This window comes from Peromyscus eremicus, chromosome 1 (assembly GCF_949786415.1).
Source record: "Peromyscus eremicus chromosome 1, PerEre_H2_v1, whole genome shotgun sequence".
NCBI classification, from domain to species: domain Eukaryota; kingdom Metazoa; phylum Chordata; class Mammalia; order Rodentia; family Cricetidae; genus Peromyscus; species Peromyscus eremicus.
In genome coordinates, this window is record NC_081416.1 from 73,893,743 (window position 1) to 73,907,344 (window position 13,602).

The 13,602-nt window shown below is 45.2% G+C and overlaps 1 protein-coding gene across 3 annotated transcripts in view; it reads right to left on the reverse strand.

Moving 5' to 3' along the window:
- Positions 1–12,944, reverse strand: part of Sec23ip (SEC23 interacting protein) — a 42,967-nt gene extending 30,023 nt beyond the window's left edge. Inside the window, exons 1-4 of one of the 3 annotated variants that reach the window (XM_059265914.1) lie at positions 12,700–12,944; positions 5,741–6,270; positions 2,968–3,178; positions 1,327–1,520 (exon numbers count right to left, since the gene is read on the reverse strand). In XM_059265914.1, the coding sequence (XP_059121897.1) occupies positions 1,327–1,520; positions 2,968–3,178; positions 5,741–6,270; positions 12,700–12,856 (1,092 nt within the window). In that variant the 5' untranslated portion in view covers positions 12,857–12,944. Of the gene's footprint in view, positions 1–1,326; positions 1,521–2,967; positions 3,179–5,740; positions 6,271–8,638; positions 8,769–12,699 lie in introns of those variants that run through there. The other 2 variants (XM_059265905.1, XM_059265922.1) reach the window with 2 other exon arrangements.
- Positions 12,945–13,602: the final 658 nt, after the last annotated feature.

Sequence of the window (13,602 nt, forward strand, 5' to 3'; positions counted from 1 at the left end):
ATCTGTAGCCCAGGCTGGCCTCGAACTCAGAGATCCACCTGCCTCTACCTCCCGAGTGTTGGGATTAAAGGCGTGCACCACCGCCGCCCGGCTGGTTCACCTGGTTTTCTACAGATAGTGTCATTACCAAATCAACCGACACCGCTGTCCTTGTCCTGGCACTCAGATGGGACAGGGTCATCTACAGCACAGAGTCATATGCATCACCTGTCTCTCACTTCCCACCCTCCTTTGCCTCCTCCAATGCCGTGGAAGCGTGGCTCATGCTGACGGGCAGGACTTGGACAGCTCCCCAGCCTGGAGCCCATGTCACCCCACACAATATCATCATCACAGTTAAAAGAAAGTGCTTACTCTGCTTTCAGATGCTCATACTTGAACACTGCACTTTTAGCTTCAGAATAATAAGCCTGAAACATTTGACTTTGGGATATTACAACTACAGTAGGACCAGACCTGAAATTACCAACAATTATAGTATACCTTTAGTTACTTACTTGTTTAGATTCAAAATTAAGCTCTAGGAATTAGCACCCTTTTACATATTTCCCCTTATTCGACTAACTAAAATTATACTTCAAGGGCCATCCAGAAAGCTCAGTGGGCAAAGGCACTTGCTGTCAAGCCTAAAGACCTGAGTTCAATCCCAGGACCCACATGGTAGAAGGAAAAGAATCAACTCCAGCATGTTCTCTGACCTCCAGTCACATACCACAGTGAGAACACACACACACACACACAAATGCCATAAAACTGTTTCAAAAATTATGCTTTAAGAGATTGTTAGCCGGGCGGTCGTGGCACACGCCTTTAATCCCAGCACTCGGGAGGCAGAGCCAGGCGGATCTCTGTGAGTTTGAGGCCAGCTTGGGCTACAGAGCAAGTTCCAGGACAGGCTCCAAAGCTACACAGAGAAACCCTGTCTTGAAAAACAAAAACAAAAAAGAAAAGAAAAGAAAAAAAGAGAGAGAGAGAGAGAGAGATTGTCTTTATAGACTGGTTCTGGTTCCAGCCCAGGCAGTCCTCAAACTCATGAATGCTGAGATTACAGTCAATTGCTGCCATGCTTGGTCTCCACCTAAATTTGTTTGAAGGCTTGATATGAGCACCTCAGTAGATGTGGAGTGCCCCCACCCCATACAGTCTTATCTCGACACTGGGTTGTGCTGCATGCAGCACTTCCTGAATGATGAGACAATCTCTTTTGTGATCAGGATCAAACAGGCCACTGTGTAAATAAAGCCATCGTCACTGTGAGTGGTGTCACAGAAGCCTCCTGCATACATGCCTATGTTTCATATAAAAAAAAAAGTAAAACGTTCATACCTCTAGTTTTTCACTGAACTCCTCTGTATAGGGAATGAATCTGCTATCTGTGTCCCCCTTGTAAAACCAAGTACAGCGTCTCACTTCAGCTGGCTCCTCTTCCCAGTACACAGACTTCCTCATGCGGTCATAGAGGTAGACATCATAGCGCCCTCCATCCGTGCCCAGAACCACACTTTCAGGATCTGGCTGCACTAGGAACCAAAGAGGACATTTTCCCCTAATGTTATCAGGCACATTTGAAGATGCAACTAACATTAACAATAACATTCATGCTATTAGTCAAATAAAAACACAAGATAATCTGTATTACTCAAAATTATGACATATATTTATTTGTTTATTTTTGAGGCAGAGTCTCACTCTGTAGCCCAGGCTGACCTCAACCTCCCAAAAGTCCTCCTGCTCCAGCCTCCCATGTACAAGATCACAGGGGTGAGCCGCCATGCAGCATGGCTCTCCTGTCTCCCATGTACTGAGATCACAGGGGTGAGCCTCCATGCAGCATGGCTCTTCTGTCTCCCATGTACTGAGATCACAGGGGTGAGCCTCCATGCAGCATGGCTCTCCTGTCTCCCATGTACTGAGATCACAGGGGTGAGCCGCCATGCAGCATGGCTCTCCAGTCTCCCATGTACCGAGATCACAGGGGTGAGCCGCCATGCAGCATGGCTCTCCTGTCTCCCATGTACTGAGATCACAGGGGTGAGCTGCATGGCGGCATGACTCTTCTTGAGTAGAAAGAAAGAGCCAGGGCAGGCTTTAAAAACACAATCATGAAATAACTGAAATAGTTCATGATTTTTTTTTTTTTTTTTTTATCAAACCAGATGTACTGCCATTCACATGTAATCTCAGCACTTGGGTATGGAGTCAGGAGGATTATGAGTTCCTGGCTAATTTTGGCCAGCCTGGGCTGAATGAGAGCTCATTTCCAAAGCAATAACATCAATGTACCGCAATGTTCCATGAGGTACATTGCTAGAAAATACTGACTGATATTTAAGTCTCATAATCAAAAATATCAAGATAAAGAATCATATTTGTATGCTGCAAGACTTCTCAGAGCCTTAAGACACACCTGTGTAGCATCCCTCTCAAGGGGTACACATGAGAATAATCATTTCCAAAATTCATCTGACCTCAGAACAATTTTTTCACAGAGTATTTCATAAACTGAATTCCACAGGAAATATTTGATGTCCTATAACTGCAAGTGAATAGGGGAAATAAAGCTAAAACTTGGATGATGTAAGAACTGTACTCCTCTGATTTAAAACAACTTTTTGGTTGTTTTGTTTCACTGAGACAGGGTCTAACTATGTAGCCTTGGCTGGTCTAGACCTCACTAGGGAGACCAGGCTGGCCTCAAACTAACAGAGATCTGCAGTCCTAAGTGCTGGGATGAAAAGTGTGTGCCACCGTGCCCAGCAAAAACTAAAATAAATTGCTAAACTATTTATTTAAATCTTTGCTCAATAATTGGAGATACACATGAATTAGTACTACCATCTTAAAGTGGGGTCTGCAGACCTACACAGATTAAGGAATCTGACAGGTGCAAAAAGTAGGCCATGGAAACTCTTCATCTTTTCTCTTCCTCAAATGAGATGAAATAATGCAAGATGGGTGGGTACTTACCTGAATTATAGATCTCTTCAAGATTCAAAGAGTCAAGCACACTAAAAGGCATCCATAGTTGTTTATATTCCACCTCCTTGCAGTAAAACCAATGAGGCTGAACAGGTTCATACTGGTTCTGAAGTACAAAAGGAGCTGGTCCCTGGACATGGGGTCCTGCTGGTCTGGCAGGTACCTGCTGCTGTGCTGGTGACTGCATTGATGGAGGGAGCTGAAGGGACAAGGTTAAAACCGTCACATGTGCCCAAAAGACATTCTGTAACTGCTTCGAACTCCAACTGACATCAATAATAATTGCCCGACATGTATTTCTAGGTAACTAGTGTCACATCTAGTGTAATAAAACCTCAAATTAGTTGCAAAGTACACTAGACTTCTGCACACTAATGGCAAACTGACACCCACCAATTTTTAAATTTTTTTGTTGTTTTTTGGTTTTGTTTGTTTGTTTTTGAGACAGGGTTTCTCTATGTAGCCTTGGCTGTCCTGGAACTCAACTCTGTAGACCAGGCTGGCCTTAACCTCACAGAGATCCACCAGCCTCTGCCTCCTGAGTGCTGGGATAAAAGGCATGCGACACCACTGCCTGGAAACTTCTAAATTTTTAATAAATTTGTTTTTAATTTTTTTTCAGACAATATATTATCATATTCTTTCCCTTTCCTGGGTCCTCCCAAGTCCCCAATCACCCAACTTCATGGCCTTTCTCTCTTAAAAAAAAAAAAAAAAAAAAAATCCCCCCCAAAAAAAAACCACACACAAAAAACCATAGAGTTCACTTGGTGTTGGCCAGCTACTCCTGAGCACGAGGCCTGCCCTGGAGTGTGGCTGATATATATACCCAGTGTCACTCCACTGAAGAAAACTGCCTTTCCCTCTCCCAGCAGCTATCAAGCACAAACAGCTTCTTGGTCAAGGGTGGAACTTTGTGCCCACTTCTTCTCAGTGCTGGGATTTTGTATGGCTTGAACTTGTGCAGCATGCACAAGACCTGCACGGGTCCCATAATTTTTTAAAATCTTTACAACACCCATACTTCTTGACCCAGCAATTCCATTTCTAAGTATGTAAATATGCAAATGTTAATCTAACAAACGTGCGCACACACGCACGCGCGCGCACACACACACACACACACACACACACACACACACACGAATTTGATTGCCTACAACCAAACTCTATAAACATTAAATAGTGGAAGAACCAATTTTAGTCCCTGTAACTGAGCGTGTTCACTAACTAGTATAAATAAGACGAGAAGCTGGCAGTCTATTAAAATGGCCTCTCTGGGCATGGTGGCGCACACCTTTAATCCCAGCACTCGGGAGGCAGAGGCAGGCAGATCTCTGTGAGTTCGAAGCCACCCTGGTCTACAGAGTGAGTCCCAGGACAGCCAGGGCTGTTACACAGAGAAACGCTGTCTCAAAAAAAAAAGACTACATTGCCTCAATTCTCACATGTCCATAGATAACATTGATATTATACACTAAAATCTGAGAATACTAGCATGTACCTAGGCAATTAAAATCAACCATTACTCCAGTAAATAGGTGATATAAACTTGAATATGAACCATTTGATAGCTGCCTCAAAACAAATTCATGTATTTTTTAATTTACTTATTTGTGTGGGCATGCTTGCACCATAGCCAAGTGTGGAAGTCAGGGGACAATTTGGAGGAGTCAGTTCTCTCCTTCCACTGTATGGGCCCTGGGGATCTAAATCAGGTCCTCAGGCTTCATGGCAAGTGCCTTTACCCTGAGCCATCTTGCTAGCCTCCAATTAGCTACTTTTAAAAGATGGTTTACTTCGAAGCATGCAGTTTACAAAGAATAGCCTTTGTGACATATACCTGTAATACCAACTACTTAGGGCTGAGGTAGGAGGATTAAGAGTTTGAGGCCAAACAAAGCAATTTAGCAAGATCCTGTCTCAAAATTAAAAGGTGAACTGGTGGTATAGTTCAATGGGAATGCTTACCTACCATATTTATTGCCCTGGTTTTGATCACCAGTAATACACCACACCCCTCTGTTAAAAGCCAGCCTGGTCTACAGAGCAAGTTCTAGGACAGCCAGGGCTACACAATAAAACCCTGTCTCAAAAAAAAAAAAAAAAAAAAAAAATCTGTCTGGTGCTGGAGAGATGGCCCAGTGGTTAAAAATATTAGTTGTACTTGCAGAGAACCTGGGTTTGGTTCTAGAACCCAAATGGTGACTCATGGACATCTATAATCCCAGTTCTAGGGACTCAGACAGTCTTTTCTGGCCTCCTGGGACACCAGACACACATGTGGTGCACAGACACACATTCAGGTAAAACACCCATACATATAAAATAAAATAAAAATATATTTTAGGGTTGGGGATTTAGCTCAGTGGTAGAGTGTTTGCCTAGCAAGTGCAAGGCCCTGGGTTCAATCCTCAGCTCAAATATATATATATATATATATAATCCTCAGTGTATATTAAAATGTATAAGGTTGAGCTGGAGAGATGGCTGAGCAGTTAAGGGCACTGACTATTCTTCCAGAGGACCCAGGTTCAAATCCCAGTACCCATATGATGGCTAACACCTGTAACTCTAGTTCCAGGGGACCTGATGCCTCCTTCTGGCCTCCAAGGGCATTGTATGCCCATGGTACAAACGCACATGCAGATAAGTATACACATAACATAAAAATAAACAAATCTCAAAAAAAAGGTTTTTTAACATACAAAGTTTTTTAAAACGTTCACTAAGAGAGAAAACTGGTATGACGTCCACGTACCGGTGGCATGGGTCCTGGCGGCATTTGGTACGTCTGCACAGGGGGTCCAGAAGGCGGAGGGTAGGAGGGATGGCCTGGCGTCTGGCACGGCTGCAGCTGTGGGGGTGTGATATAGGGGTTCGCCCTGCTGCTGACAGGAGTATGGCGATATGGGTTATGTCCTTGTTGAGGAATCCCTTGGGGAGGGCTCCCAAAATTTGGAGGGAGACTACTCGGCTGAGAAGGCAAATAGGTATTCATTCCCATCTGTGAGGAAGGTGCAGCACCATAATGAGCCTTGGAAACAGACGGTGGAAATGCATTCAACACATCTTGGGATCCTGTTGTAAAAGGGAGTGTGGCTGGGGGCTTGGAAAACGCTGACTGTCCGGCCGACACTGCGGGAGCTGTTGAGGGCGACTGTCCAATGTTCCCAAAAGGGTCACTATTGCTTGATCCCTGAGAGAAGTAACTGAATGTCTGTGGGGTGGAGGTGTGCACAGAAGTCTGACCAAGGAAACTATCCTCCTCGCCAACATCTGTGGAGTCCTCTGCAACACAACAGAAGAGCAATGGAGAACAATGGCTTAGAAGCAGCAACCCCTCTGGAGCAGGAGGCTCTGTACTCAAGACCGAGCAAGCAGATCGCTTGCTTTGGTATTCCTACTTGTATTTTCTGCATTGGAGGGAGGAAAGAAAATCTTTCCCTTCAATCTCTTCTCTTAACCAGAGGCCTCAAACTAGACCAATGACTCTTTGCAATGAACACTTGCAGGTAAAGATATATGGACAAAAGGATATACTGTGTGACTCACTGTGTTGCGTTAGTTTCCACAAGATTTTTCCTTTTTTTTTTTTTTATTAAATTTTATTTCATTTTATTTTGGCAGGGAGGGTGCCAGGGCAAAGGGCAGATAGGAAGGGATAGGGAGATGAATGGGATCGAAATGCATGATGTGAAAGACACAAAGAATAAATAAAGAGTTAAAAAAAAAAAAAAAAGCTTTTCTCAGGGCTGGAGAGATGGCTCAGAGGTTAAGAGCACTGACTGCTCTTCCAGAGGTCTTGAGTTCAATTCCCAGAAACTACATGGTAGCTCACAACCATCTGTAATAATATCTGGTGCCCTCTTCTGGCCTGGAGTCATACATGCAGGCAGAACATTGTATACATAACAGATAAATCTTTAAAATTGTTTTCTTTTTTAAAAAAATTTATTTGAAAAGAAAAAACTTCATTTGAATAAGAAAAGCTAAAAAGTACAGAAAAGGTATGAATTTCTCCACCAGACATAGTCACTGTTAACATTAACTTTTTAGGAAGCCAGGGATGGTTGTCCATGACCTTAATCCCAGCACTCAGGAGGCAGAAATATTGAGTTTGAGGCCAGCCTGGTCCATAGAATGAGTTCCAGGACAACCAGGAATTCCAGGACAGCCAGGGCTGTTGCACAAGGAAACCCTGTCTCAAAAAATCAAATCAAAACAAAACAACAACAAAAAAGTTCATGTTTACATAAAGCGTTTTTTAAAAAGAAGCAATTTTGTACTTACTTTTATATATGTTAAATCTTTTTTCCTGATATAATTCAAATCTATTTTTATTTCTACAATCATAATGAGAAACTGAAGCACAGGCATTAGCTGTGTTGACAAGTAGAGGTAGGTCAGGGGTCTCAATTACAAAGTCACTATTGTACAAATGAGCATATGTGGAATATTTCTTTACACTGTGTGAGTATATGTCACTGTGATTGGTTTAATAAAAAGCTAAGGCCGGGCAGTGGTGGCGCACGCCTTTAATCCCAGCACTCGGGAGGCAGAGCCAGGCGGATCTCTGTGAGTTCGAGGCCAGCCTGGGCTACCAAGTGAGTCCCAGGAAAGGCACAAAGCTACACAGAGAAACCCTGTCTCGAAAAACCAAAAAAAAAAAATAAATAAATAAATAAAAATAAAAATAAAATAAAAAGCTAAATGGCCAGTAGCTAGGCAGGATTTTTGGGGCAGAGAGAATGATGGGAAGAAGGGCAGAGTCTGAGGAGTCTCGAGCCAGACACAGAAGAAGCATGGAAAGTACATAGATGAAGTAAACAAGCCTCGGGGCAGCACACAGATTAATAGAAATGGGTTGAGTTTTAAGAGCTAGTTAGAAACAAGCCTAAGCTATCAGCCAAGCTTTCATAATTAATAAGGAGTCTCTATGTGGTTATTTGGGAGCCGGTGGTCCTGATGAAAAATTCTGCCTACAAACATGTGCTCTTTGTGTTCCCAAGGCAAAGTAGGTTATCCATTAACTGCAATCCCTAAAATGTAAGCAGTAGTCATAATTAGATGTTCAGACATTACAGAACGCCAACTCACAGGCTGGTAAGATGGCTCAGCAGGTAAAGCTGGCTGCCCCAGAACCAACAGGATGGAAGGAGAGAACCAACTCCCACAAATTATTCTCTGATCCTCCACATATACACACACAATAAGTAAATGAATGAAAAAAATTAACAAAACAGCAAGTCACTAGAAAAATCATTTTTCTAAGGGAAGGTCTCCTGACTTCTTTCTAGACAACTTCATTTCCACTGTGTTCTCAGCTTAAAACAACACCACTTCTATTCTGCTATCAAGTAATTCACGCCAGGTGTAGAAGCCCACGCCTTTAATCCCAGCACCCAGAAGGCAGAGATAGTGAGTTCCAGGACAGCAAGGGCTGCACAGAGAAACACTGTCTCGAAAAAGAAAAAAAGAAAAAGAAAAAAACAAGTAATTCACAAGAAATCATTTTTTTTCTATTCTGCTATCCAGTAATTCACAAGGAATCATTTTCCCACTAACTAACCTCAAGACCCTCACCCTACTCTTGCTTGTTCTTTTTATGAACAGCTTCCAGCTTTTCCCTCCTACTCTTTCTTTTTGCTTTGGTCACCTTTATCTGCCACTGCTGGAGGGCTACAGTCCATCAGATGTGTGGAACCACTCCCAGCACACAGGCACACTATGGTCCCTGCCCTGGGAAAACTGCCAAAGCTCTGGGATCTCTGTGACCTCATGGTGATTCTGTCTTCAGTTTCCAGGCTGTTCCAATTATACTTCACACACCAGTTTAGTGAAGAGACTCCACTCCACAGGTTTGGCCACAGTGCCCAAAACACAATTCCGATCAGAGTACAGAGTCCATGGCTGTCTTTCTGGCCTACAATGGAACCATACTACTCAAAAGACATGCCTACTATCCCAGCTTCTCAGAGACTGAGGAAAACAGAATACTTGAGCCTAAAAGTTCCAAAACATATTGAGCAACACAAAGTGTGGCAGTTTGAATGTAATTGGCCCCGGGAATCTCATAGGGAGTGGCACTGTTAGGAGGTGTGGCTTTGTTGGAGTGGGTATGGCCTGGTTGGAGGAAGTATATCACTGGGCTTTGAGGTTTCCTATGCTCAGGATATCACCCAGTGTCTCAGTTGACTTCCTGTTGCCTGCAATAGGTAGCAGTCTCAGCTCCAGCACCATCTGCCTACGTGCTGCCATGCTCTCCACCATGATAATAATAGACTGAATATCTGAAACTGTAAGGGAACCACTCCAATTAAAATGTTTTCTTTTAAGAGTGCCGTGGTCATGGTGTGTCTTCACAGCAATAGAAACCCTAAGACATGAAGCCAATCTAAAATAATAATAATAATAATAATAAAGAGGAAGAAGAAAAAATTCAGCATACCTCTGGCTTCACCCTAAGAGTACTTTGTGAATTTATTATCTTAATCATTCCCATCTCTAACAGAAGTTCACCAACTATCCAGATTTCAATGTGAAACCTCACATCTCTCAGACCTTTTGTGTAGTCCTTCAGATATTCATTAAAGAACCATGAATGTGCCAGGCGGTGGTGGCACATGCCTTTAGTCCCAGCACTCAGGAGGCAGAGGCAGGTGGATCTCTGTGAGTTCGAGGCCAGCCTGGTCTATACAGTAAATTCCAGGACAGCCAGGACTGTTTCACAGAGAAACTCTGTCTTGAGAAAAAACAAACAAACAAACAAAAAAAAAAAAAAGAAAAAAAAAAAAAAAAGAACCATGAGTGCAGTACCTACTACATGCCAGCTGCAGAGCTTGGACTCGGAACTATAATGAAGGGGAATGGACCTTGACACTGACACAGAGCTGGCCTCCAGTGAGTCACAAGGCCTCTGTCACTTTATAATATAAACACCTCTGCCATGGGATGCACCTCAGTAGCAGACTGCTTTCCTAGAGTGTGCAAGGCTCTATCTGTTCCTCAGCATCATAAAATAAAAGTCTCCCATCTGTCCCCTACCCTGGATACTCAATGTGGCTCACTTGGCATAGGGTACCATCTACTCCGCCTGACATACAGGGGATATCAACTGACCACATTTGTGACAGGCAACCCTAGTCCAGTGCAATCTTGGAAAACCCAAGCCTTTCTAAAGCACACTTCTATTTCATTGTCTTGTAAAAACCCTTCAAAGGAGATCAGGTGTTGGTACCCAACTTTAATTCCAGCATTCAGGAGGGAAGAGGCAGGAGAATATCAGTGACAGACATTGAGGCCAACTTGGTCAACATAGAAACTTCTATGTTCTAGGCCAGTCAGAGCTACATAGTGAGACTCTCAACAAAACCCTTGAGGGTCCCCACAGAATTCAATGCAGTACAAACGTTTTCACACAGCATGAGCCCCACAGCCCACTAGGCCACTCCCCTGTACACATTCCAGTCAGTGATCTGCTTGAAGGAGAGTGCAGAGTGGAAGGACAGGAACCAGGAAAGAGGTCCATACTGCCCCACATCATCCACCACCACCTCCTGCCAAACCTGCAGGTTTTCCTCATACCTCCAGACTCCCTCATTTCTACGGCTCCTTCAAACTCTGCTCCGATCGCTTCCTGTGAGACCCTGAGGCCTTAAGGAACATCATCCCTCCACTCCACCAGCTGAGACTCACTGTGGTCAAAGCAGCCTGCCCATCCCATCTCCAGCTGTTTAAAGCTGTACTCCAACAGCTTATGACAGCAGTGTTGGTGTGTATGGACACCCTGGCTGGAGGAAGAGAGCTGAACCGTCTGTTCTGTGCTACCCTGACCTCTGCAACGGGGCCTGACAGAGAGGCTGCTCAGTTTCTATCTGCTGGATGTATAAAGCTGCTTCCTCTGTCTCTTCCACTGAGGAGATTAACTGTTGTTCTCAAGGAGGTGGGCTCTCCTTTGTCTCCAGAAATGCTCTGAAGAGATCTCTAAACATGAAATGTTTTAAATGTAGAAAGTACTTGTTATGCATTCAAGAGGCAGAGGAAGGTGGATCTCTGTGAGGGCAAGGTCAGCCTGGTTTGCATAGGGAATTCCAGGACAGCCAGAGATAACATAACAAAGGGATTCTGTCTCAAAAAAAAAAAAAAAAACAAAAAACAAAAAAAGAACATACTTGTTATGGAATTATAGTTCTAAAAACTATTTATGTGTTCTCACAAAAATAAGTTTGCATCTAAGAAGCAACAGTTTTCAAGATGGGGTTGGAGAGATGGCTCAGTGATTTTGAGAATGTGCTGTTCTCACAGAGGGACCCATATTTGTTTCCCAGCACCCACAACAGGCAACTCATGAGCACCTGAGCTCCAGCTCCAGGGAGATCCAAAGTCTCTGGCCTCTGAGGGCAACTGCGCTCACGTACACACACACACACACACACACACACACACACACACACACACACACACGCTCAACAAAGCCATGGGATATTATGGATTCTGCACTCTAGGCAGTAGGCTATAGCTGTGACTAGAACTAATGAAGCCTGCACTCTGGCCAGGTAGGATAAAAAGGTGTGTGTGCACAGACAGTTACGAGCACCAAGAAGAAAGGACAGAAAGGGGAACCTTCATATGCAGTGTGCCTTCCTTCCCTTCTCCAGCAAACGGCCCTAGTCTTCCAAGCAGGAATTATTTAGTGGAAAAAGGTCAGCATTTGGTTAGGACCTATGTGCTAGGCACTAAACAAGACCCTGCAAATCAAAGAGCAAAGAAATTCACAGTCCAAATGGAGAGGCAGAGGTACTTAGCTCATAAATATTTACAGAAACGAGGCCGGCCATGGCGGCGCACACCTTTAATCTCAGCACTCAGAGGTAGAAGCAGTAGGATCTCTGTGAGTTTGAGGCCAACCTCCTTTACATAGTGAGTTCCAGGAGAGCCAGGACAACGTAGAGACCCTGTCTCAAAGGGGTGTGTGGAGGGGTGGGGGCTGAAAACATGAAATTTAAGTAGATGGGTAAAATGTCATGCCTGAGGCCACACAGCAAGTTAGTGGCAGGGCCTGGAGTGGAACACAGTCTGTGCTCCTAACCACGACAGTTTCGTCCAAAAATCAATCTTCCCAGACAATACACAAAAGGAGGTGAAAGCAGGTGTGGGAGCCTAACAAGGAAAAACTCGGAGGAAGTGATACCTTGAAAAAATGAGAAACGCATTCTGTACCTCCATTTCGGATACTACATATCAATCCTAGTAGGAAGCGCTGTCTATCCTAGGAGGTATCCTCCTGAAACCCAGAGTCGTCTTCTAGGAGAGAGTTTATACTACAAAGAGGGGCACTGTCCCCAGTGGCGACAGCTTACTGTCTCCTAGGTGATGCCCTGCCCCTATCACGGGGGTTTCCCAGGAAGGTAGCTTGCGGTATTCTAGCAGAGGGTAACTCATTCAGCGGCATTCTCTGCCAGCACCCAGCACACCAGTGGGTGTTCAACAAAAACTTGTGCACACCAGTGGGTGTTCACCAAAAGCTTGTGCAACGACAGGGGTTCCTTGGACCAAGAGCAAGCCCCATCACCTGGGCCCCTCCTCCAGGATCGCACAGTCCCTGACCCTCTGGAAGCTGGTCACTGGTGGCCCGAAAAGGCGGCCCAGAGAAGGCGACGCTCCTGTCCCACCCTCCTCCGAGCACACACTGGCCCCCAAGCGCCCGCGGCTCACTACCTCCGGGCAAGAGCAGGGAAGCCGGGGAGGCGGCGGCCTGCGTGACGGGGATGAAGGGCACGTTGAAGCTGAGCTCCGTGGCCGAGGAGGAGAAGAGTAAGTTAGTGCCCGACGAGGAGACGGACGCTCCGCCACCGTTAGCCTTCCTCTCCGCCATGGCTGCAGACCCCCGGCCGTTACGTGGCTCTACGAGCCCGGTGCTGCACCACAGACCGGAAACCGATCACCCAGGGTGCCACCGCACTTCCGCACTTGCGCACGGGGGCCACAGACCGGGGAGCTACTGAGGAGACCCGTTTTTCTTCCGGCAGCTGGAGCCGCCCAAAAGCAATAAGGCGGAATCGGCTTCAGGCCCGAGCCTATCACGTGACACCTGCGGCTTCTCGAGACTAGGTCGGATGCCGGAACCATAGCGTAGAGGGGCGTGGCCGCTGCGGGTTCTGAATCCAAGCACTAGTGGACGCTGAAAGTCGCAGATCTCGGTGGCGCTGGACTGCCTGAGTTTCTCATGGGCTATCTGGGCTTTTGTTTGTTTGTTTGTTTGCTTGCTTGCGAGGCAGGATCTCGCTATGTAGCCCAGACTGGTCTTCATCCTCCTACCTCAGCTCTTCCAGTCCTGAGATTAATACTACCACACACAGCAATTCTTCTATCTTTATCTATCTATCTATCTATCTATCTATCTATCTATTTGGAGACAGGGTCTCATGTCGCCTGGAATTCTTAGAGATCCGATTGCCTCTTCCAAGTGCTTTAAAGGCATGTGCCGCCACTCCAGCATACTATCTCCTTGAATGTGTGCGGTGATGGCTCACACCTTTAAACTCAGCACTCAGGAGGCAGAGGCCAGTGAATCTCTGAGTTCGAAGGCAGCCTGGTCCACAGAATGAGTTCTAGCGATTG